The 24306-nt window shown below is 44.0% G+C and overlaps 1 protein-coding gene across 4 annotated transcripts in view; it reads left to right on the forward strand.

Moving 5' to 3' along the window:
- The first annotated feature begins 6413 nt into the window (after window positions 1-6413).
- Window positions 6414-24306, forward strand: part of EXT2 (exostosin glycosyltransferase 2) — a 107276-nt gene continuing 89383 nt past the window's right edge. For 3 of the 4 annotated variants that reach the window (XM_073348064.1, XM_073348066.1, XM_073348065.1), the window contains exons 1-5: window positions 6414-6577; window positions 10952-11517; window positions 11697-11786; window positions 18668-18784; window positions 23257-23452. In XM_073348064.1, the coding sequence (XP_073204165.1) occupies window positions 10982-11517; window positions 11697-11786; window positions 18668-18784; window positions 23257-23452 (939 nt within the window). In that variant the 5' untranslated portion in view covers window positions 6414-6577; window positions 10952-10981. The remainder of the gene's footprint in view (window positions 6578-10951; window positions 11518-11696; window positions 11787-18667; window positions 18785-23256; window positions 23453-24306) is intronic. The other variant, XM_073348067.1, reaches the window with a different exon arrangement.

Raw genomic sequence — 24306 nt, forward strand, 5'->3', positions numbered from 1 at the left:
TGTAAAACCCTCTTTTGAAATTTCAGTTAGGTTTTAATTATGTCGCATTGTCTCCTGATCTTATTTGTGGTGGAGGGAGGAAGGATCTGTCCATCTGAGTTTTCATATGAGACCCATCACTGTGCTGTTGGAATGTTTAGAAATGACATGTGGATACCATGGTAATGGACAGCTTTCTAATCTCTCCAGTCTAGGCATTGCCTATTGCTATGTTTTCTGAGCACCTAGGCAGGCGGGTTAAGTAGAATGATGATGTTAATTGGCAGTGCACCTGGCTGAGAATCCAGGAAGGGACCCATTGGCCACGATCAATCTCTTACTTCACCAGGAGTGCTCATTGCTCTGTCTCGCCCTTAACACACTTCCATTGATGTTTCAGTTTTAAATTCACAATGAGATTTAATTTAATTGTTTTTGGCCCAATCCAGGCTTTTCACTCTTGCCTTAAGTCTGACTGCTACCACTAAGATGGACACCAGGACTTCCGACTCGATGGAAATAAACAATGTACATTATACATCTTCGCACAGCCATTTCCACTCCCGTGCATCCAACATCCAGCTGCCTCATGATGTCATTTCCCTCTTCAGTGTAGATGGAGTAGCTGAATACAGCAGTACTACAGTATTGCTCACCACCTAGGGAAAGCAGCTTCCCTGCACTATACCACCTGAAGGAAGCAGCGCAGCCTGCAGCAAAATCCTAAACTGGAGTGGTTGGCTTGGGCCAGGCTTGGGAGAGGAGAGCAGCAGCACATGATGATCAGATGGATGTACAAGCTGCCCCCAGCCATCACAAAGGCAACAATGACAAAGACCTGTTTGGCGTCCAACAGTGCTGGAGGGGAAAGAGAGAGGCTGGAAAGACCAATACATTGGACAGAAAGCCAGGAAGTGAGGGTGGATGGAGCTGGGGGAAACAGAAGGGAGATTGCCCAAAAGGAGTGGTTGCTTGAGCTTTAGTCAGGGCCGGCTCCAGGCACTAGCGAAGGAAGCAGGTGCTTGGGGCGGCCAGTAGAAAGGGGTGGCACTCCGTCCGTCATCGGGGTGGCACGTCCGGGTCTTGGTGGCAATTTGGCGGCAAGCCCTGCAGTCCCCCTCTTCCTCTTTGGTGGCAGCTCAACCAGGCTTGTTGTTTTTTTTCCCCTTCGCCGCTTGGAGCGGCAAAAAAGCTGGAGCTGACCCTGGCTTTAGTTGGTGGGGGTTGGCGAGATTATACAATTTTGCAGAAGAGACCCGGTATCTGGTGCAGCCCTCCCCAGTTAGTAAACATAGACAGCTGTTTCAGCCATCTTCACTCTGCTTGTGGTTCTATCCACAGTTGGCTATATGGTCAACATTGTGGCCCAGCCCCATTTGGAAGCCCTTCACTAGCTCTGAAAAATGGCAACATTGCCAGCTGTGGAGGATTGTGCATCAAATACAGGACACTTTGGCATTTGCAGTAGTTCAGAGGTGCTGAGAGTGGTTGTTACAGTAAGAAATTGAGAAAATCCTTCTTTCTCCCTTCTTACTAGTTAGCAAGGAATATGAGCAATGAATGAAACCAAATGAAAATGTACAAAAGAGACAGGGAGGCAGCAACTGGGAAAATGAAGCACATTGTACATTCAGTTTAAAAAACAAATCGCTGAACTCCCCTCTCAGGGCTAGTCCCTCTAGGCCAGGGTTAAATCGCAATGAGAAGGGAGTGGTTTGTATGGGAAAGGCTCGCATGGTTGCTTCCTGTGCTGGATTTATTCTGTGCAGAAAGCCTCAGTCCTCAGGGTTCTGAATAATCTGGCACAGCAGCACAAAGGTCACTTCGAACTAAGGAATACCCCAACATTCAAAATAGATCTTGATATTTGTCACTTCTGGCTCTTTGCACTATAAATTGAAGTGCTTGAGGAGACTTGGTGGAAGCTTCCAAAGAAGCTAGAAATGAAAACGAACTACTTAGAGCTTCTGCACTACTCTCAGTTCCCTTGGTTTCTTGCTCCCTACCTCAGTGGCAGATGTGGAAATGATTGCAGGATGCAAGTGTTGCTGAAGAAATGAATCCCCTTCTTCAGAAAATGTAGCTTTCCTGGCTCCAGTTTTTGCACTGCAAGTGAAGGGAAAGATGCCCAAGGGGAAGAGAGGAATTGGGATTTTGAATTGTTGCAGCTTGAAGATAGGAAATTCCTTTCATACCATCGCTGGTGGCACATGCAGCTGCACTGGAAGCACAAAAGTGCAGGTGATACTTATAATAGGATTAACTTCTCCCATTTCTGGGGTTTTCCACTTTTCTGAGTTCTGTATATGACACCAGCATGGCTGTTGTGATCTGAGTATTATGTGGCAATGCTGTTTCTGCACACTCCATGTGAATTTTTTGGAGTGGGACAGTTATTATTTTATATTATTGTAGTACCCCAGACATGGACCAGGACTCCCTTGTGCTAGGTGCGGTACAAATACAGAACAAAGACAATCCCTGCCCTGACGGATTTACAGTCTAAGTCAGGGGTGGGCAAACTACAGCCTGCTGGCTGGATCTGGCCCCTCAGGACTTTGGATCTGGCCTGCGGGATTGCCCCCCGTGGTGCCGCGGGCCCCGCTCCTCTCCAGGAAGCGGTTGGCACCACGTCCCTGCAGTCCCTGGGAGAGTGGGGGCAGAGGGTTCCGTGCACTGCTCTTGCCTGTGGGTACCTCCCCTGAAGCTCCCATTGGCTGGGAACGGGGAACCGCAGCCAATGAGAGCTTTGGGTTTGGAACCCACAGGCAAGGGCAGTGCACGGAGCTCTCTGCCCCCTCCCCACTCCAAGGGCCGCAGGGACATGGTGCCAGCCGCTTCCCGGAGCAGAGCCGTGCAGTGCTAGGCCAGGGCCAGGCCCTGGCACGCACCGCTGCCACCCCGGAGCTGCTCCAGGTAAGCGGCGCCAGGCTGGAGCCTGAATCCCTCCTGCACCCCGCCCCCCAACTCCCTGCCCTGAGCCCCCTGCCTGTACCCCAACCCCCTGCCACATCCTGCACCCCACCCCCCTGCCCTGAGCCCCCTGCCACACCCCATACCCCTCCTGCACCCCAACCCCCACCCACACTCTGCATCCCTCTTGCACTCCAACCCCCTGCCCTGAGCCCCCTCGTACATCCTGCACCCCTCCTCTGCCCCAACCCCTTGCCCTGAGCCCCTTCCTGCACACCTGTCAAGGTTCCTCCACCACTCTGAACTCTAGGGTACAGATGTGGGGACCTGCATGAAAAACCTCCTAAGCTTATCTTTACCAGCTTAGGTCAAAACTTCCCCAAGGTACAAAATATTCCCCCCCGTTGTCCTTGGACTGGCCGCTACCACCACCAAACTAATACTGGTTACTGGGGAAGAGCTGTTTGGACGCGTCCTTCCCCCCAAAATACTTCCCAAAACCTTGCACCCCACTTCCTGGACAAGGTTTGGTAAAAAGCCTCACCAATTTGCCTAGGTGACTACAGACCCAGACCCTTGGATCTTAAGAACAATGAACAATCCTCCCAACACTTGCACCCCCCCTTTCCTGGGAAATGTTGGATAAAAAGCCTCACCAATTTGCATAGGTGACCACAGACCCAAACCCTTGGATCTGAGAACCATGAAAAAGCATTAAGTTTCTTACAAGAAGACTTTTAATAAAAATAGAAGTAAATAGAAATGAAGAAATCCCCCCTGTAAAATCAGGATGGTAGATATCTTACAGGGTAATTAGATTCAAAAACATAGAGAACCCCTCTAGGCAAAACCTTAAGTTACAAAAAAGATACACAGACAGAAATAGTTATTCTATTCAGCACAATTCTTTTCTCAGCCATTTAAAGAAATCATAATCTAACACATACCTAGCTAGATTACTTACTAAAAGTTCTAAGACTCCATTCCTGGTCTATCCCCAACAAAGACAGCATATAGACAGACACACAGACCCTTTGTTTCTCTCCCTCCTCCCAGCTTTTGAAAGTATCTTGTCTCCTCATTGGTCATTTTGGTCAGGTGCCAGCGAGGTTACCTTTAGCTTCTTAACCCTTTACAGGTGAGAGGAGCCTTCCCCTGGCCAGGAGGGATTTCAAAGGGGTTTACCCTTCCCTTTATATTTATGACAACACCGCACCCCCTCCCACATCCCGCACTCCCTCTCGCACCCCAACCCCCTGCCCCAGCCCTACCTTCATGGCCCTTCATGCAATTTCCCCACCCAGATGTGGCCCTTGGGCCAAAAAGTTTGCCCACCCCTGATCTAAGTATAAGACAAGAGACTAACAGATGGATACCGAAAGACAGATGAGGGTGTACAAGGAAATAATGAGGCAATATTGATCAGCATGAGAGGCTGTGGTCTCGGCACACCAGTGGCCTAACCACTGTCAAGTTTTTTGTAGGTATCACAGTATCTTTTTCTGTTTGCGCACAGTGCCTAATGAGGTGCACCAGCTTTGTGTGGGATCATATGCACCAGACTCTCCAGTGTGTATTACAGTCTGTTTCTTACTTACAGCTGAAGGAGTTACTCGTTTTGCTCTAGTGAGAGGGGCGTGAGCTTTTAATGCTGAACATCACCCAATCTGAGCCCCAGATACCATATGAATGATTGTGGCCATATTTATAACACTGGTACCTTGTGGAAAATAAACAACAATGTGATGGAACACAACATTGAGCCAGAATGTTATCATAGTACACTGTAATGTTATCACCTGGTTACACAACTCCGTTACATCTTCTCAGAACATCTGCATGCCACAGGCCTCTGACCTCATGTCAAAGATGTCATTGCATTGCGATGTCATCACCCCCTGATGTAACATGATGTCAGGACATAATCCTCCTAATGGTGAGCCTTAACTTGATAGTGTACCACAGAACTTGGAAATGATTCTGTAGCTGTAGGGTCTCCTGTGGAGCTAGAGCTATGCGGGCAGGTGGCACCAGTGGTGTCTCCCTAACCCTTGACCTGGGCAACACCAACCACACCATCCTCTCCACAGCTAGGACCAGCAGTGCCCCCCGAATCCCACCACCCCCACCCGCCATGCCCCCAATCCCCACCAGTCATGCCCCCCAATCCCACCATCAGCCATTGCCCCCTGATCCCCACTACCAGCCATTGCCCCCAATCCCCGCCTCCACCACCAACCGTGCCCTTGATCCCCAGCCCCATCACCATTCCCGACAGCACCATCAACCACCCCCAATCCTACCACCAGCCATGTCCCCATCCCTGCTGCCACCACCACCAGCCATGCCTAGGGTTGTAGGGTTGCCAACTTTCTATTGGCACAAAATTGAACACCTTAGCCACACCCCTTCCCCAAGGCACCCCCTCCCCCCTGCTCACTACATTCCCTCTCCCTCGGTGACTCACTCTCCCCCAACCTCACTCACTTTCACTGGGAGTGGGTGAGGGCTCTAAATGGGGGTGTAGGCTCTGGGGTAGGGCCAGAAATGAGGGGCTCAGGGTGCGGGCTGGGGCTCTGGGCTGGGGCAAGGAATTGGGGTGCAGGAGGGGAGGTGAGGGATCCGGCTGGAGATGTGGGCTCTGGGGTTTAGGACAGAGCTCTGGGTTTGGGGGGGCTTTGGGTTGGGGTTAAGGTCGGGCAGCTCCCAGTCAGTGAGGCTAAGGCAGGCTGGCTGCCTGTCCTGGGTCACCACGCTGCACCCTGGAAGCAGCCAGCAGGTCTGGCTCCTAGGCAACTCCACAGCACACTGCTCTCACCCGACCAATGGGAGTGTGGAGTCAGTGCTTGGGGTGGGGCTAGTGTGCGACCACCTCGCCTAGGTGCTGGACCTGCTAGTAGGGACTTTCAACGGCCAAGTCCTTGGTGCTGACCAGAGCCGCCAGGGTCCCTTTTCAACTGGGTGTTCTAGTCGAAAGTCAGACACCTGGTCACCCTGTAGAGTTGCCACTTTCGGTTGGACGTATTCCTGGAGATTTAATCACATGACATAATCTTTAATTCCTGGGGACTTGGCAACCCTGTACCCCTATCATAGAATATCAGGGTTGGAAGGGACCTCAGGAGGTCATCTAGTCCAACCCCCTGCTCAAAGCAGGACCACGCCCCAATTTTTGCCCCCAGATCGCTCAATGGCCCCCTCAAGGATTGAACTCGCATCCCTGGGTTTAGCAGCCCATTGCTCACACCACTGAGCTATCCTGCCCCTCTGATCTCCGCTGGCCCCAGCCGTGTCCCCCAACTCTTGCTCCATACAGAATTGCTGCCGGCGACGTCCAACCCCACCGCCGCCGGTTCGCGGTGCGTCGGGGCCGCCTCCCGGCCCTGGAGTAGGCGCGGGAAGGCGCAGAGCCACATGCGGCTTATCCCTGGGGCCAGCGAGGTACTCTTACTGCGCGTGCGCACCCTCTACGTCAGGTTGCAGACACAGGTGGCTGTGCCAGTAGCTGCCATGCGCGGGGAAACCGTCCCTCCCGCGCATGCGCTCTGAGCCCTGGCCCGGCGGCTGGGTAGGTAGCTCTGCGCCGGCAGCTGCTCCGAGCGCCGGCCCAGGGCCCCGGACGTGCCACTGGAGGGGCCCGCTCGGTCTGACATGAGGCCCTGAGCCTGCGCCGCTGCTGGCTGAGGTGAGGCCGGGGGGCGAGCTGGGGGCGGGGAGCCGGGCTGCTGGCTGGGGGCCGGGCCCTGGCGTTCCGGGGCGGAGGGGGCCTGCGCCTCTGCCGCCGGGAGGGACAAGGGGGTACGGGCGGGCTGGCCCAGCGGCTCAGGGAGGTAGCCAGCTCCAAGCCAGGCAGGGGGAGGCCTGTCACCGGGAGGGCGGGCGGGCGTGGGGGGGGGGCGGGGAACTGATGTGTCCAGCGGCCTGGCAGGGCAGGCGGGAGAACACGTTCAGGGTGTGCATCGCCAGCCGGAGGCGTTCAGCCCCTTGCTCCCTTACATTTCTGACAGGTATCAGAGTACCAGCCCTGTTAGTCTGTATCCGCCAAAAGAAAAGGAGGACTTGTGGCACCTTAGAGACTAAGCTTTTGTGGGCTACAGCCCACTTCATTGGGTGCATAGAATGGAACATATAGTAAGATATACACACACACACACACACACACATACACAGATAAGTTGGAAGTTACCATACAAACTGTGAGAGGCTAATTAATTAAGATGAGCCATTATCAGCAGGAGAAAAGAACTTTTGGAGTGATAATCAAAATGGCCCATTTAGACAGTTGACAAGAAGGTGTGAGGATACTTAACATAAGGAAATAGATTCAATATGTGTAATGACCCAGCCACTCCCAGTCTCTATTCAAACCCAAGTTAATGGCATCTAGTTTGCATATTAATTCAAGCTTAGCAGTTTCTCGTTGAATGCTCATGCTCAAATAAATTGGTTAGTCTCTAAGGTGCCACAAGTACTCCTTTTCTTTTTGCGAAGACAGACTAACACGGCTGTTACTCTGAAACCTGTCGTTGGAGTCTGTTTTTGATGCTTTTCTGTTGCAAAATTGCCACCTTTAAGTCTATTACTGAGTGGCCAGAGAGGTTGAAGTGTTCTCCTACCGGTTTTTGAATGTTATGATTCCTGATGTCAGATTTGTGTCCATTTATTCTTTTGCGTAGAAACTGTCCGGTTTAGCCAGTGTACGTGGCAGAGGGGCATTGCTGGCACGTGATGGCATATATCACATTGGTAGATGTGCAGGTGAACGAGCCCCTGATGGCGTGGCTAGTGTGATTAGGTCCTATGATGGTGTCACTTGAATAAATATGTGGACAGAGTTGGCATCGGGCTTTGTTGCAAGGATAGATTCCTGGGTTAGTGTTTTTGTTGAGTGGTGTGTGGTTGCTGGTGGGTATTTGCTTCAGGTTGGGGGGCTGTCTGTAAGTGAGGACTGGTGTGTCTCCCAAGATCTGTGAGAGTGAGGGATCATTTTTCAGGATAGGTTGTAAATCTTTGATGATGCGCTGGAGAGGTTTTAGTTGGGGGCTGAAGGTGACAGCTAGTGGCGTTCTGTTATTTTCTTTGTTGGGCCTGTCCTGTAGTAGGTGACTTTTGGGTACTCTTCTGCCTCTGTCAATCTTTTTTTTTTTTTTTTCCACTTCAGCAGGTGGGTATTGTAGTTTTAAGAATGCTTGATAGAGACCTTGTAGGTGTTTGTCTCTGTTTGAGGGATTGGAGCAAATGTGGTTGTATCTTAGAGCTTGGCTGTAGACAATGGATCGTGTGGTGTGCTGTATCTGTGACTGTGAGGAGAAACTGGGACTCGCATAAGGGGAGGATTCACTGTTCAGGTGCTGTGCTCCTCTGGAAACTTGTACTGAAGTAAGGCACTTGTCTAGCCATAATTCCTATTATTTTAAAGACTTTTTTCTTTTTTCTTATTACATGTGGGCGGACCCTAAACCACATCTCTTTTACCCTCTGTTGTTAATATGGGTTGAAACTGATTTTAAATCTTGTGTTGGGAGGTGCACGAGAAATCACTGAGGGGGGGGGAACCTATCACCCACTTACTTTCAATTCTCCTGTTAGTGTTTCTCAGTACTGCTGAAGTGTCATTCCGCTCCCTCAACTTTTCTTGTATGGATGCATCTCTGTGTGGAGTCTTGAAGTGTGAAATGCTTTTGTGGAGAAGTTTGATTTTAACCAAGGCTTTCTGGGCTAACCAGGCTAGTGCTAGGCCTGTTCTTTGACAACTTGAGAGTGATAAGGGGTTATAACCTAACAATTTTCTAAAATTGTAATCTGAGAATTCTCCAGAAACTCATTCCCACACTCAACTCAAGGTTCATAGTTTTTAGGAACATGGGAGGGAGATACGAAGCTGAATCAGACCAGAGGTCTGTCTAAACTAGTATCCATCTAGTAGAAACAAGTACCGCTTGCTTCAGAGGAAGATGGAAGCAACCCTGTAATGCCTAGGAAGTCTAGAGTTAGGGAAAATTCAATTAAAGGGTATGTTCATGAATGGTTATGGGATAGCCTGTTGATAGGGGAAGCTTCTTCCTAATAATTGATATTTTATCTTTGATGCCCTGAAACAGAGAGGCTAATATTTTTTCTTAATTTTTTTCAATGGTTTCTAATGTAACTGTGTTAATTCTTATTATCCTATACATGTCTAATTCCTTTTTGAATACTTTTAAGTACTTTGCCTTTATCTGGTGGCAGTGAGTTCTAGAGATTAATTATGCAGTGTGTAAAAATGAATAAATAGTTCCTTGTCTGAGACTGAGGGAAAAAGCAGTCTTTCTCAGTGACTCAAGATCCTGTCACAAATGTATTATATCTGTGATAAATCAGATGATTCCAGCAATGTATGGGGGAGTGAGGGAATAAGTTGACTAGAAGGCAGAAGAAACATAGAAGATCTTGGGCAATAATACTGACAGTAATACTGTGAAATTCCTGATCTTTTCCTGGCTACACTATGACTTTAGTCTTTTATCTGCTGAGTGTTCATCAGTAGGCTGGCAAAACTATTTAATTGAAATCAGAAAGTGAACCTAGTTTGACCTGAAGCATTAAAAGTTGACAACTTCTTAAGTGGTGTATAAAACAGCACTTACACAGCAGAGCAAGATATCACTTCAAATTGCAAACAACTTCTGTCCCAACGTTCTCTGGTAAAAACTGTTGTTTTTGACATACTCTTCTATTTCTTCATGTTTGGTGGTGGTGGTTTGTTGTTGTTTGTATAATTTCTGTTTGGCTAACATTTGCCCATTAAATTTCTCTTTTAGTTCTCAAAAATGGCCCTCTACACTTTTCCACAAAAGGAAGAATATATGATTGTCAGCCATGCTCTAGTGGAGCAAAGCACTGATAACATGTTGCAAAAATTTGCTGCTGTGAACAGTTTACAAATTGGAGCCATGATCAGTTTCCTTATTGTGAGAAGTTTTGAGTTCTAGCTATGTTGGAACCCAAAAACCAAAACACCCTATATATCTAACAAACATAGTTTGATTATGTGTCTCTCTCGAGTTGCTGTTCCTTCACCCTGAAGTTTACAAGTTGGCTTTGTTTAGTAACCAGAATTTTAAAAGCACAAAAACTAACCTACATGATCAGTCCCCAGCTACAGTTAATGTTTTTTATATTCATATTGTGCTTTTAATCCCAAAGTATTTCACAAGGATATTCACATAGCACTACTGAAGTGCCTCTTCAGTGTTGGGAGAACACCAGCTGATGCTGCACTTGGGTGGAAGAGCACGTTTGCCAAGAACACCAGGGCAATCACCTACTCTTACAAAAAGTACTTTAGTATCTTTCTAGTCCACACAGGGTGGACAGGTGATGTTTATACAGGATTACTGTAGACTTTTTTTTTTTTTTTTACAATGCACCCTAGATTAGTGACTGCACCTTGATTGCGAGTCCTGTATGATACTCTTTATTTGCCCAAAACTGCATGTCAATGACACTTATCCATTAATCAGAGTTGAATAAGGTTAAGTTTGGCATTGGACATTCCCCTGCTCCCTCAGTTTATATACTTAATGTAGATTTAACTGCCTTTCCTCAGTCCTTGAGCACACAATACTAGAAAACGTACATTGGGAAAACTCTGGGAGATGGACTGGGTGGGACCTATATAATGACTTTTCCTATCTATCTGATTTTATTTTTTTTTAAAGCTCAGGCCCGTTTGTTATTCTGACATGATGGTTGCTAACAGTTTGGTTGAACTATTTTATAAGGATGTTGGTCTGTGGTCCCAGTATGCTTTTGTTGGTCCCAGCAAATACCTGTTTCGTGTTGGTGCTTCCAAGTGTCATCCCTGAAACAGAGGGTAGCAAGCACTTGACATTCCAATGGAAGATATGAATATCTGAAGAATGTCAGTACAATCCTCTGAGGCAAAGGAGCCTTCCCAAAAGGGAGCTGAATATTTTTCTGCCCTGCCGTTCCTGTTCTTTGTGATACCTGTGTCTCTTCTATCAAACTTAAAATTGTCCCTGTTCTTACCTTGTGCATTTGTCTCCCCATCCTTTAGAGACACGAGGTAGAAGTGGCTAGTTCCATTATGTGTGCATCAGCCAAATATAACACCCGGGGTCCAGCCCTCATCCCAAGAATGAAGACCAAGCACCGCATCTACTACATCACACTTTTTTCCATTGTCCTGCTTGGCCTTATAGCCACAGGTATGTTCCAGTTCTGGCCACACTCCATTGAGTCATCCAGTGATTGGACAGTGGAGAAGCGCAGTGTCCATGATGTGCCTGTAGTCAAGCTTCCTGCTGAGAGCCCCATCCCAGAACGGGGAGACCTCAGCTGTAGGATGCACACCTGCTTTGATGTCTATCGCTGTGGCTTCAACCCCAAAAACAAGATCAAGGTCTATATCTATTCACTGAAGAAATATGTGGATGAGTATGGGATGCTGGTTAGCAACACTATCTCTCGGGAGTACAACGAGCTGCTGACTGCTATCTCTGACAGTGACTTCTACACAGATGATGTCAACCGGGCCTGCCTCTTTGTGCCGTCCATAGATGTGCTGAACCAGAACACGCTCCGCGTCAAGGAAACTGCTCAAGCCTTGGCACAGTTATCCAGGTACCTACAGAAACCTTACTGTGTGAATCATAAAGTTAGAGCTGGAAAGGATAAGGTTAGTGATGGGAAAAGTTCTGCAGTGAGCCCTGGTCAGAGCTGAGATCAGAATTTGGGAGAGTCTGGCATCCATGTCTCAGGGAACAGCTCTCTAACTGGCTTTAATGATTTCTTCTCTTTAGGTGGGATCGAGGCACAAACCATCTGTTGTTCAACATGCTACCTGGGGGGCCACCTGACTACAACACAGCACTGGATGTTCCCAGAGATAGGTAGGCATCATGCTGCTTCTTTGAGTACACTGGAGGGCGGCATATGTGGGATAAAATGTCTTTAAAGAGGAAGTGGGGCTCAGAACTCTTGGTAGTCCTAATGCAAATGCTACAATTCCTGAGTCTTACATAGGTGGAGTATGTCTTACCCTGTTTTGATAGGAGATGGACTGGCTAGCTTCTTTAAGTTGAGAGGAAAACTGTTTGCCCATGGCATTCTACAATGTTGCTCATCCTTAAATTCACAGGGAGTGTGGCCCATGGTAATATTGCAGCTATCAATGCTCCGTCTTGATCTGAGCTGCTAGGCTCCTCTGATCAAGGTGAAGCATTCTGTGCTTAGACCTGTAGCCTCCACAGGTTCATCTCAGTGAAGATGAAGAATGACTGAGTGTGTTCCATTTAATTCAAATTAGGAGCCATTCTTGGGCTTCTCTCTAGCTGCCTCTGCTGGGCAAAGTTTGGCTGCTTCTGCTTTGTATTCAAAAGAAACAGTATTGCCATTCTAGCTGACTCAGCATTGAATGTGATAATTTTGACACCAGAGCTTGATTTGTTGTGTGTGTGTGAGATTTCAAAAAAAGAAAAGGAGTACTTGTGGCACCTAGAGACTAACCAATTTATTTGAGCATAAGCTTTCGTGAGCTACAGCTCACTTCATCGGATGCTTTTCTTTTTGTGAATACAGACTAACACGGCTGTTACTCTGAAACCTGAGAGATTTCAGGAATTACACTGATCGAGTAATTTATCGCTGACTTTAATACTGTTGGTTTTCTCTATCCTTCTCTGGTTTGTGCATTTTGAAAATTACTGCCAGGAAATTAGTAGTTTTGAACTCTTATCTTAATTGTTAGTTGTAGAGTAGGTTCCTCTACAGGCATTCTGGGAAGGGGAAAAGAGGGAACAAGGATATGAAGAACATAGGTATAATAAAGAACAGACGCTTTAGGAAGAAATATGGGAAAGGGAAGAAATTTCCAACTATATTAAGCTTAAAAAAGTAAATCTTTTTGCTTCACTGACCCACATGCAGTAGGCCTTACAAAACCAATACAGCAATTAGAGAGCAAGATGGACCTCTTCTGCCACATGATCAGCAAAATTCTGGCTAAAATATGATTACAGGATCTTTACTACCGATGATAGCATGAGAGGCAGAATGTGGCTGGATTTTTAGATCTTGATTTGTTTGCAACATAGGCAACAGATTATCTTTTTATTCCAAAACAGAGTAGATTTTCTCTGCAGTGTTCAGTATACTTCTTGGAGTGACTTGACTGATCTTAAACTGTAGTTGCAGTCAGAAAAGAGAAAAACAAAATATGTTAGGTGTATTTGACACAAACTTGGCCTGAAGAGGGCAGTCAAGCATAACTCTTTTACAATCAAAACTTGTTAAACATGTAACTTCTCTCTCTCACACTCGAGTTCTCTTAAATTCTATCATTTTGAGAGGTTTTCATTTCATTTGTATTCTGTTTAATGGAATGCTCTGTTTTGATACATAATATATAATAGCAGCGGTACCTATGAAAGGAATAGATCTGTTGAATTAATGCAATAGATTTACTATGTGCTTCACAACTTTGTTTTATTAACCTCTTTTGTATCAGGCATCCATTTGAAATTGACCTTGTGTGTCTTGGACTTCAAACACAGGAAATATATTATTTCAGTAGGTGTTTGTTTTAAGCATATGCCATACTACTGGGAGAAGTCAGGTAGCTCTGAATCCTCTGAGATCTATTAGTTACAGGGGGAACAGGATCAGACAAGAGTGAAAGAAACTGCTTTGTTGCAACAGAAAGTCGTGAGTCCTATGTAACAAATCATGACTCTCCATTTTGGTAAGACTTGCCATCAGTGACACATTTGTTTGTAGTCAGAATATCTTCAGAGAGCCTAAGTGGTAGGCGTTATTACACGAGGCTTTCACTTTTGAAGACCTCAGTTCAGATCTAACAAGACCAGCTGTACAGAGTTGAAGGTCAAGAATGAAATGCATTAGTAGTCTCTGTAAGGCTCTAGGACTAGACTTCCTAGGAGTGCAGCAGGTCAACATTAAAGTATACATTGGTGCTGTCTGGGAAGCTTGCACAGAGAGTCTACTTTATTTCTTTGGCATGTACCAAATCTGGTATGTGGCCCCAAAACAGTGCATTGTAAGGTTCATGAAATATGACAAATATGTTGTGTTGATTCAGTGCTGAACATTAATCTGGGTAAAATAAGACCTTTTGCGCAGAGAAGAGTAGTGATGTCTTTTATGGTATTCCTGTAGCTGGAAAATTTTTAGCTAGGTTACCTCACTAGTTTTTTTTTTTTTTGTTAGAGCTTTAAAACTAATATCAGAATTTCCAGAAGGCAGCTTAAAAGCTTTTGATTTCATGACCTTGAAGATGGAAACATGGGTTGTCAGTACTAAGTAATGTGTTTTAATTGGTGCAGAAACTGCTTTGCTGACAGTGTTGTAGAATATGTAGTCTTCTAGCCTTAATGCCTGGAAAACAGACTCTCCTGACAATTTTTTATCAGGTAATATAGTGGTGCTATCATAGGGATGAAGAAAGTTTTCCATTAGCTGGGAGACAAGGCAATTCAGAACTTTTTCTTGGGGTAAACCTAAACCTAGTCTATAGAAGGAAACCCTACCTAACAAGTCCCCAGGTAGCCTGCCTCCTTGCTGTTAGTTCTTGAATTAAGTGTTGAATTGGGCACTCATTAGGGATGTAAAAGTTTAACTGGTAAGCATCAGTCTTATCGGTTTCGGTTAACAATTAAACTCTGCAGCTGGCTGGAGCCCAGGACTCCACTGCTGCCCCAGGGCCTGGCAGTCGGGAGGGATTCTGGCAGCAGGGGGCTGTGTAAAACATGGGGGTGCTATAGCAGCTCCCGCATTCCTAGTTCCCTGGTTAAACGTTTAACCGATAAATTCTTAATCGGTTACACAGTGACTTTTTTTAACTGCTGTTTACATCCCAGCACTGATGTTTAGGAGGGTGGGTTTACAAGACTGGGGAGAGAACTGGTGATGCTCCAGAGTAAGTATGGGACATGAACAAGAAAACTTACAGCAGATGGGAATGCAGACAGTTTTTGTACTTTTTGAAGTGAAAAAAGCGATCAGTGACTGGGAAGAGGTTAGGGTGGGGTGGAAGGGAGGAAAAAGGAACTGAGAACATGTTCACTCATCTTTAGTTCAATGCAAGTTAAAGACTACTTGTCTTTAGTACTCTAGAGGTTAATATCTTGATTCTCTTACTGCACTGCATGATGAAAATCTGAGTGGAGTTATTTAACTGGTATTGGTTCCTGTGGGTTTATTTTGGTAAAAGTTTGTGTGATGCACACCTGCTTTCTCAAGGCTGATGAGGTGCCGTCATGTCATGCACCGGATCCAATTAAAACAATCTGGTTGCAGTTTTCTCATTAAGGGATAAAAATAACCTGGGTGTAAAAACGCAAGAGGAGCAAGACATGAGCCAAATCCAATTTTTCATTCCTTGCCTTGCAATTGGATTAATGTGAATGAGACCAGGAACATGAAATTTGAAGGGTGAGAAATAGTCACAGCAACATTCGACACACAATGACTAAAGGTCAGGCATTGCAATCCAAAATAAACACTGGCTTTGGAACCTGAATTCTCACTCAGCACCTTTTTAATTTTTCATCCTGTGCTCAAATAACCTCTTTCTCTGTAATGTCTAATTAGCCAGTGCTGGTATGTTTGGGTTTGATTACCTATACAGAACTGCAAGTTCAAAATCTCTTGTATTTCTATAGCGCCTTTCATCTTGAACTCAGAACTCTCAAAGCACTTCACAAACTAAATATATTTTGCTTTCATCACCACTGCAGTGCAGCGATATCTGGAGTAAAGGGTGTTAGCTTTTTTAATAGCACAGAACAACTCCACGCTACTGTTTAGGACGGCAGTGAAGCATCCTTTTGAAACTTCAAGGTTATTAAAGCAGTTATTTTATTGGAATCTGACCAAGACACCTCGCTTTGATGAAAAATAATAGTCTTTGAGAGTAATCTGCAAGCTTAGTTTTACATCAAACATGAAAGACAGCATCTCCAAACACCATGCTAAGGAATTGGTTTGGTGCTAATTCCAAGCAAGTGAGTTGTCAGGGTTCCTTCCCCATTCTGTACTCTAGGGTACAGATGTGGGGACCTGCATGAAAGACCCCGTAAGCTGCTTATTACCAGCTTAGGTTAAAAACTTCCCCAGGGTACAAACTTTGCCTTCTCCTTGAACAGTATGCTGCCACCACCAAGTGTTTTAAACAAAGAACAGGGAAAGAGACCACTTGGAGATGTCTTTCCCCCAAGCCCTACACACTCCCTTTCCTGAGGAGCTTGAGAATAATATCCTAACCAATTGGTTACAAAATCATCAAAGACCCAAACCCCTGGATCTTGGAACAATAGAAAAATCAGTCAGGTTCTTAAAAGAAGGGTTTTATTTAAAAAAAAAAAAAAAAAGAGGTAAAAATCATCTCTGTAAAATCAGGATGGAAAATACTTTACAGGGTATTCAGAATCAAAACACAGAGGATCTCCCTCTGGGCAAAACCTTAAAGTTACAGAAAACAGGAATAAACCTCCTTCTTAACACAGGGAAAATTCATATAAAACAAAAGAAACTAATCCGCCTTGCCTGGCTTACCTGTATTGGTTGCAATATTGGAGACTTGGATTAGGATGGGTTGGAGAAGATGGATTTCTTTTTGGCCTCTCTCAGTCCCAAGAGAGAACAAACACGTAAACAAAGAGCACAGAAAAAAGCCTCCTCCTCCCCCAGATTTGAAAGTATCTTGTCCCCTTATTGGTCCTTTGGGTCAGGTGCCAGCCAGGTTAGCTGAGCTTCTTAACCCTTTACAGGTAACAGGATGTTGCCTCTGGCCAGGAGGGATTTTATAGCACTGTGCACAGAAAGGTGGTTACCCTTCCCTTTATATATGACAAGAGCCACCTCATGAATCATCAGTATTGCTTCCTGTTGCACCCTGGCATTTTTTGGATGTCTCCCATTCAAGTACTGACAAGACATATCCCTGCTTAGCTAGTGAACTATGACAATACCCCAGCTTGAGGTAATATGGCTACTATCCATAATCATCTTAATCGTTCCAGACAATGAATGCTGCTCCTCAGGATTCTTTCAGTACTGCCTAGTACAGTGGTATGTCATGTTCTGCTCCTTTTCTCCAGAAAATGGGTGGAACTGGAATTGGAAAAATACATATTTTTCCACAATGTAAATTACTTTATACGGTAATTTGAGCAGAACCAGTATCCCTACGACAATTTCAAGCGTTCTGTAGTGAATGGCTGGATGTAATGAACTGTTCAGGAAGGCTGACTGAAAGAAGTTGAATCCAGGTTTTCCTGAATTAGAGCAATGCATTCATTGTGTCACTCGGCCACTGGGGGTGAAGTGGGGACTGAAAGGTGGTCTTTTTCTACTAGCATATTTCAAAGAAGCTGAGTCAGGAATAGCAAATGTGTAATACAGTAGAGTTCAAATTTCTGCTGGAAATATGAAAGATTCATTATTTTTTCTCCTACGTGTTCTTTTCCAGTCCTTAAAGCTCTTGACTTCTGTCTGGCAAGGTTGCCCTATACAGGAAAAGCCACAGATGGACTATCTGCATGACAGTCAAGGCATTCCCATTGGGAGGATACATTGTATCTTCATATAGGTAGAGCCCTACACGGATACAAAATTTGTATCTGTATGTGATCCGCAGATATCCACAGGGCTCTAGATATAAAATTTGGATCTGCATCCATCTGCAAACATGGTCTGTGGATATCCATGGCTATAAAGCAGATATCTGCAGACTTTCAGGGCTCTAAATGTAGGGAAGTTTCCTAACCTATTTTTAAAAATCTTCAATGATGGGGATTCTACAGAAACTTGTCAGGAATGATCTAGGCATACTTGATCCTCTCTCAACACGGGGCTGGACTAGATGACCTCTCGAGATCCTTTCCAGCCATACATTTCTATTGTTCTATGATAACCATCTTTTTTTACTCTTCTGTTTCTCAGTAGACAGTACTACAAGCTTCATCTGCTCTGAGGTTTGTTTCAGAGCATATGGTTTATCTTCTGTCATTGTGTTTGCCATTTATATCATTTTCCTTAAGGTAAAATCTAAGTAAACTTACTATTTTATGTGGTGTATTCTGAAATACAATAGTTAACAATTCTATAGAGCCTTCGGTCCTGAAGAATCTTTGTGTTTTAAGAAATACAAAATCACTACACCTATATCTGAAACTCAGGTTGCCTCTAATGGTTCAGAGCAACATCAGACAAAAAGTAAGGCAGGAACTGAGGAGTTTGGTGTTGAGCTAAACTGATAGAAGGAATTTAGGATGTAATTCCTCAAACTGAAATGTAGCTATGACAACAGGATCATTAATGACTACAAGTGATCAGGACCATCTCATCCAAAATACACCACCTCTACCAGCCCTGTGCCCCAAAAACCAGTGGAAACACTGGTTCAGTGAAGATTCAAAGAGAAGAGTACCACCTCTTGAATTATCAAAGCTATTCTGGGGCACCCAAACCAGGCTGGTCCTTTGTGGGAGTTTGGTGTCTTTTAGTTCTGAGCCAGTATAACTGCATATTAAAGAAATGTTCACAGTTCCCTTTTGTTTTGTACTGCAGCTGGGATAAGTTAAAATAAACTTTCATGGGAAAGCCGCTGATTAAAGTGCTACAGACACTGACACCTCAAAGCGGAAAAGCCAGCTGATGTGCTAGGCGTGACGACAAAGTACCATGACCTGGAATTTAAACGTAATATCCGATGTGCTCCATTCACAGTCTTTTCATTTCCTTAAACTGTCAGAGCCCTGTTGGCTGGAGGAGGATTCTCCACATGGACCTATCGACAAGGCTACGATGTCAGTATTCCTGTTTACAGCCCTCTGTCTGTAGAGGTGGAGCTGCCAGAAAGGCGACCAGGGTAAGCTGATCCTGGTGAATTGAACTGCTTGCATTCACTAACTTGTTAAATATGTGGGGTGTTAGCATCTAGATGTAACTTCAGACTTGCTTATGGCACTGGGCAGGTTTGTAAGAAATGGTAATAACAGAAGTGTTGTTATAGGTTTGTGAGTATAAATCCATGGTACACGCACATCTTGAATACTGTGTGCAGATGTGGTCGCACCATCTCAAAAAAGATATATTGGAAAAGGTTCAGAAAAGGGCAACAAAAATTATTAGGGGTATGGAATGGCTGCTGTATGAGGAGAGATTAATCAGGCTGGGACTTTTCAGCTTGAAAAGAGACGACTAAGGGGGGCTATGATAGAGGTCTATGATAAAATCATGACTGGTGTGGAGAAAGTAAATAAGGAAGTGTTATTTACTCCTTCTCTTAACACAAGAACTAGGGGTCACCAAATGAAATTAATAGGCAGCAGGTTTCAAACAAACAAAAAGACGTATTTTTTCACACAATGCACACTCAACCTGTGGAACTCTTTGCCAGAGGATGTTGTGAAGGCCAAGACGATAACAGGGTTCAAAAAAGAACTAGATAAATTCATGGAAGATAGGTCCATCAATGGCTATTGGCCAGGATGGGAAGGGATGGTGTCCCTAGCCTCTGTTTGCCAGAAGCTGGGAATGGGCAACAGGGGCTGGATCACTTGATGATTACCTGTTCTGTTCATTCCCTCTGGGGCACCTGGCATTGGCCACTGTTGGAAGACAGGATACTGGGCTAGATGGACCTTTGGTCTGATCTGATTCTTATGTGCTGGGGATTGGTGGGAGGGATTGCTGTTAGACTATAGGCATGTTCCCTCACCAGTGGCTGTCTGAGACCTATGTAGGTGATACTTACATGGAATGAAGCATAATTCCTTTTGGCTGGCCCCACTCCAGAGATTGCAGTGGTGGTCATCTTCAAATGGGCGTGTTTCTAGTGGAGTTGTGCTGGGATTAAAAATATATAATCATTGTTGATAAAATTTTCAGGCGACATAAAGACTAGAGAAATGGTAAATAATGAGGGTAGAGCAGTTATTCAGAGAAATATGGATTGCCTGGTAAACTGGGCCTATTCAAACAAAATGTTTTCATATAGCCAAATGCAAGATTATACATCTAGGAACAAAGAATGTATGCCATACATACAGAATGGGGGACTATATCTTGGAAAGCGGTGACTCTGAACAGGATTTAGTGGACAAACAATTCAACATAAGCTTCCATTGCAATGCTGTGGCAAAAAAGGAGGGGAAATGCAGCCTTGGGTGTGTAAAAGGGGAATAGTGAGTAGGAGTAGGGAGGGAATTTACTTCTGTATATGGCATTGTTGAGACTGATAATTGGAATACTGTGTCCAATTCTGGTGGTCCACATTTTAAAAAGACGTTAAACTTGGTGAGGGTGCATAAAAGACACAAATAATTAGAAGGCTAGAAAAAGTGACGCACTTAAAGAGCTCATTCTGTTTAGTAGATCAGCAAGAGAGTTGATTAGTATTTGGGTACTTTGATGAGGAGAATTTCTGGATACTAATGGGCTCCTTTAATTTATTGGAGAAAGGCATAACAAGAACCAATGGTTGGAAGTTAAAGCCAGACAATTTCAAATTAAAAATAAAACACACATTTTTAAGTGAGGGTATTAACCCATTGGAACAGACAACCAAGGAAAGTGGTGGATTCTTCATCTCTTAATGTCTCCAAATTAAGACTGGTTGCCTTTTTGGAATATCTATTTTAGTCAAATACAAATTATTGGGCTCAGTACAGGAGTAACTGGGTGAAATCCTTTAGCCTGTAATGTACAAAAGGTCAGACTAGATGATATAACTGTCCTTTTTGGCCTTAAAATCTATTAATCTGATTTTTTTTTTAATATTGGTGTTCATAATACCTTTTATCTGAGCAGCCGAAAGCACTCGACTATGAAGCCTTACTTACCTGTTTAACAGATGAGTAAACTGAGGCAGTAAACTCAAGTGACTTGTTCACATGTCACAGCAAAACAGATACAGAGCCATGAATATAACCCAGTCCTTTGTGTGATGATCACTCCCTTCACATATGAAATATCTGCTACATCGGGCAATGCTAACAATGATGCATTTTTAACCTGCATATCCTGGGTACTTGAGGCAGCACCCAAGTGGTTAAAGGGATGCTGTCAACTTCAGATCAGAAATTTACCTGGAGTGGCAGTACTCTATGCCTACTCTTCTGCTGACAATGTCAGTGTTTTTACTGTTGTCTTTTGAGGGCTGTAAACCTGAATTATTTTGAATTTCAGGTCACAAACACTAAGGTAAACGACCACTGCTCAAGGTTGTCCTGCAATCTTCATGTACGTGTTTTTCTCTTAACGTGCCTGCTTCAAATATTCTTGTATATGAACAATGCAGTGACACTTAAGTGAATCCAAGTTGGCATTTGATAAATTGTTACCTTAAGCACAGAGGGAAAGAACATCATGTTCCCATATTGGAAACAAAATGCATCTGGTAGACCTCATCATCTATGGTTTCTCTCTTTAGTACAGACTTCTTCATAGTTCATGTCCACATGATCAGCCAGGTGGCGTGGCTGGTTGCAGTGCACCAGAGAACAGATGTGTATCTGGGAGCAAGTGCCTCAGTCACCGATTTAGTGAATATTTTGGAATCACCATGTATCATTGCACACTGATACTTATTGGCAGAGGTTGTTGGCTACAGCTTGGGTAGAGTGCCATCTGGTGGTCAATCATCATTAATGTAAGTTTAAAAACAATTGGTCACATGAATTTTATTTTTCTTTTGTGGTGGCAGTGGGGGAAAAATGACAAAAGAAAGCCAGTCAAAATTCAATCATAGGTTGGTAGATACAATTATATACCATTATTCTAAACTATCAGGCTTGGTATACATTAGGATTTTACATCCATTTATAGTAAGACTTGGATCACAGGGTTTTAGTGTCATGGGATGTTAACAGTGTTATGCCAGAATTTTGGTATTAAACCATTAAAGCATAAAAATGATCGACCTTATGCAACTTCAGGCTGGCCATTGCCATTATTAGCACTTACCAACAGCTGTGCTGGCTTGTAAGGTAAATTTTATTTTTGTTTCATTTAAAGAGCTGAATTGAGAGTTTGATTTAGTTTCTTTATAGTTTAGTTCCTAAAACAGAGTTTTACATTCAGTGATGCCAGGAGTAAATATTCCAGCAAGCCTCTGCAAGTTACAAAAATAGCATTACAAAGAAAAAAGTTCATGTAACTCAACTGTCTAATTGGAGCAGCCAAAACTGCTGGTGTGGAGATGGTAAGGTGGGTAGGTAGGGCAGAGTTCAGCTTTATAAAGTGTGCTTCAGAGCTGTATAGTTTTTTTTTTTAAGCCAGCCATCAAGTGGAGGGAAATTGGAATCCTAAATAGAGGCCTCATATTTCCTGAGTTTTCTGGGCAGCATGGGGGAAGGCACATACTGTGTATTTCCTTGCATCAGACATAGTGGAGTAGTCCGTGTTAACTGATTTTTTTAAATGAAGGATCAGAATAAATTTTAGCACTATGTTTTTGGTGCAGTGTGCTGTACTCCTGCATGAATGAGCTGCACAGCTTAAAGCCATGAACAGCTAAATTGGGACTATATCCCTGCATTTTTGACCTCAGCTGTTAAAGAACATTTTTGAATATGTTGGTATTAAAATAAGTTATTTAGCATGTTAGCAATTTACATTATAAATATAAATTTGTTAGTCTCAGCAGAGGTCAATGGCTGAATGGGCCCATGATGCTGAACTCTGACTTCTATCCTATAAGTGGTCCTACCAGGATAACACAAAGGCACAAGACTGAGTCAGTGAGGAGAACTTGTCTAACTACTGCCCTTACTATATCTATTTCTGTGGATCAACATAGGGTGCCAGGGCTGTCAGCACTTTTCACCCATACAAAATTAACTAAAATGCTTACAAGCAGAAGAACCTAGCATCAGTCATCCTAAGTGTTCTAGGTTCTTTATAATAAAACAGTAACATTATGTAAAAATATAACCAAGTGAACACATAGTGCAATAGTCTTACATCAGAGGCTTTCTCAGTATGTTGCAAAGTTATTTTTGTTTCAGTTTATGAAACAGATGAAGAGTACACTTTTCAAGACATAAAATTTACAATAATCTGTACATCACTCTGAGCTGCTTATCTCTTACTTCCTGTTGTCCATGCAATTATAATTAAATCTGGCCAAATCTTAATTATGCTGTATCAGTTAATAACTCCTTCCAACTCTCATCCTGTTCTCTTCCCAAACGTTGGAGGGAAAAAGCTGAGTTTTGTGGTGTGTCAAACCGGTAAGTAAATCTGGACTTCGCTGTGCCAAGATAGAAGGAAAATGCGTTCCAGAATTTTTAGAGAAAACTCCTGGAAATGTCAGGTCACCTTGGTTCCACTTTTCAGTCCTCGTAGGTACTTCATCCTGTCATCCCAAATGGCTCTTCACCCAGAATACCGTTCTGACTTGGAGGCTCTTCAGGCTGAGAACGGAGAGTCTGTGCTGGTCCTGGACAAGTGCACAAATCTGTCAGAGGGAGTTCCTTCTGTTCGTAAACGTTGTCACAAGAACCAGGTCTTTGATTACCCTCAGGTGCTTCAGGTAAGGCTGCTTAACCTGCATAGCCCCACAGACCCAATGATGCTTAACTTAGCAGAGAGTTTTTGTTTAGTTTATATAGCACGCTTCCTTAATTTTCAGTGAAATTGCTGGAAGAATTTGAAAATGAAAAGTCCATTTAATTAAACTGAGTGTTGTATACTTAAAGTAAATTATATTCTAATTTACAGTTAAATACTCATTGAACTTGAAGGACCAAAGTGTGTTATGAACTTGAAGGAATTAAAGGGGTTGGCAGTTTAGTGTTTGAAAAACAATACCACACAGTGCCCTGTGTACCCATGACAAAGTGAGAAGATTTGACAGCATGCAGCTATGGAAACATCTAGGAGAAATGTGTTTGATGGCCTTGGCCCAACTTCCAGAGGGCTTTTGGTGTGTCAATGAAGATAAAACCAGATAAGCTTTCTCAGACTCTTGTTTTCTGGCAAGCCCCGAAAACAGAGTAGAAGTACTTTAGCATGCAGTGTGGTAAAGCCAACTATACCTTTGGCCAGTTGGGGAATATTCCAATGTACTCCATCTCTGGCCCCGAGCATGTAATCCATCTTTGAACTTCAACAAATTACGATAAAACAACAAATGCACAGTAGAAAAACAAATTTTCCTCCAGTTTTATGTTTTGTTGGAAAGATGTTTAAACTTCCAAGTGGAGGAGGGTGAGAGGAAGGGAAGAGTTCTGATTTGTAAACCTTTATCCAGAAGAAAAAATGATTTCTCTTTACTTTGCTTCTTTAATGTAGACTGTATCATTCAAGGATAGCAGGTGAGGGATATAATATTTTTAACTTGAGAGCTGACACATGCAGAGATTGTTAAAATACTTTCCCTTGCAG

This window comes from Lepidochelys kempii, chromosome 6 (genome assembly GCF_965140265.1).
Source record: "Lepidochelys kempii isolate rLepKem1 chromosome 6, rLepKem1.hap2, whole genome shotgun sequence".
NCBI classification, from domain to species: domain Eukaryota; kingdom Metazoa; phylum Chordata; order Testudines; family Cheloniidae; genus Lepidochelys; species Lepidochelys kempii.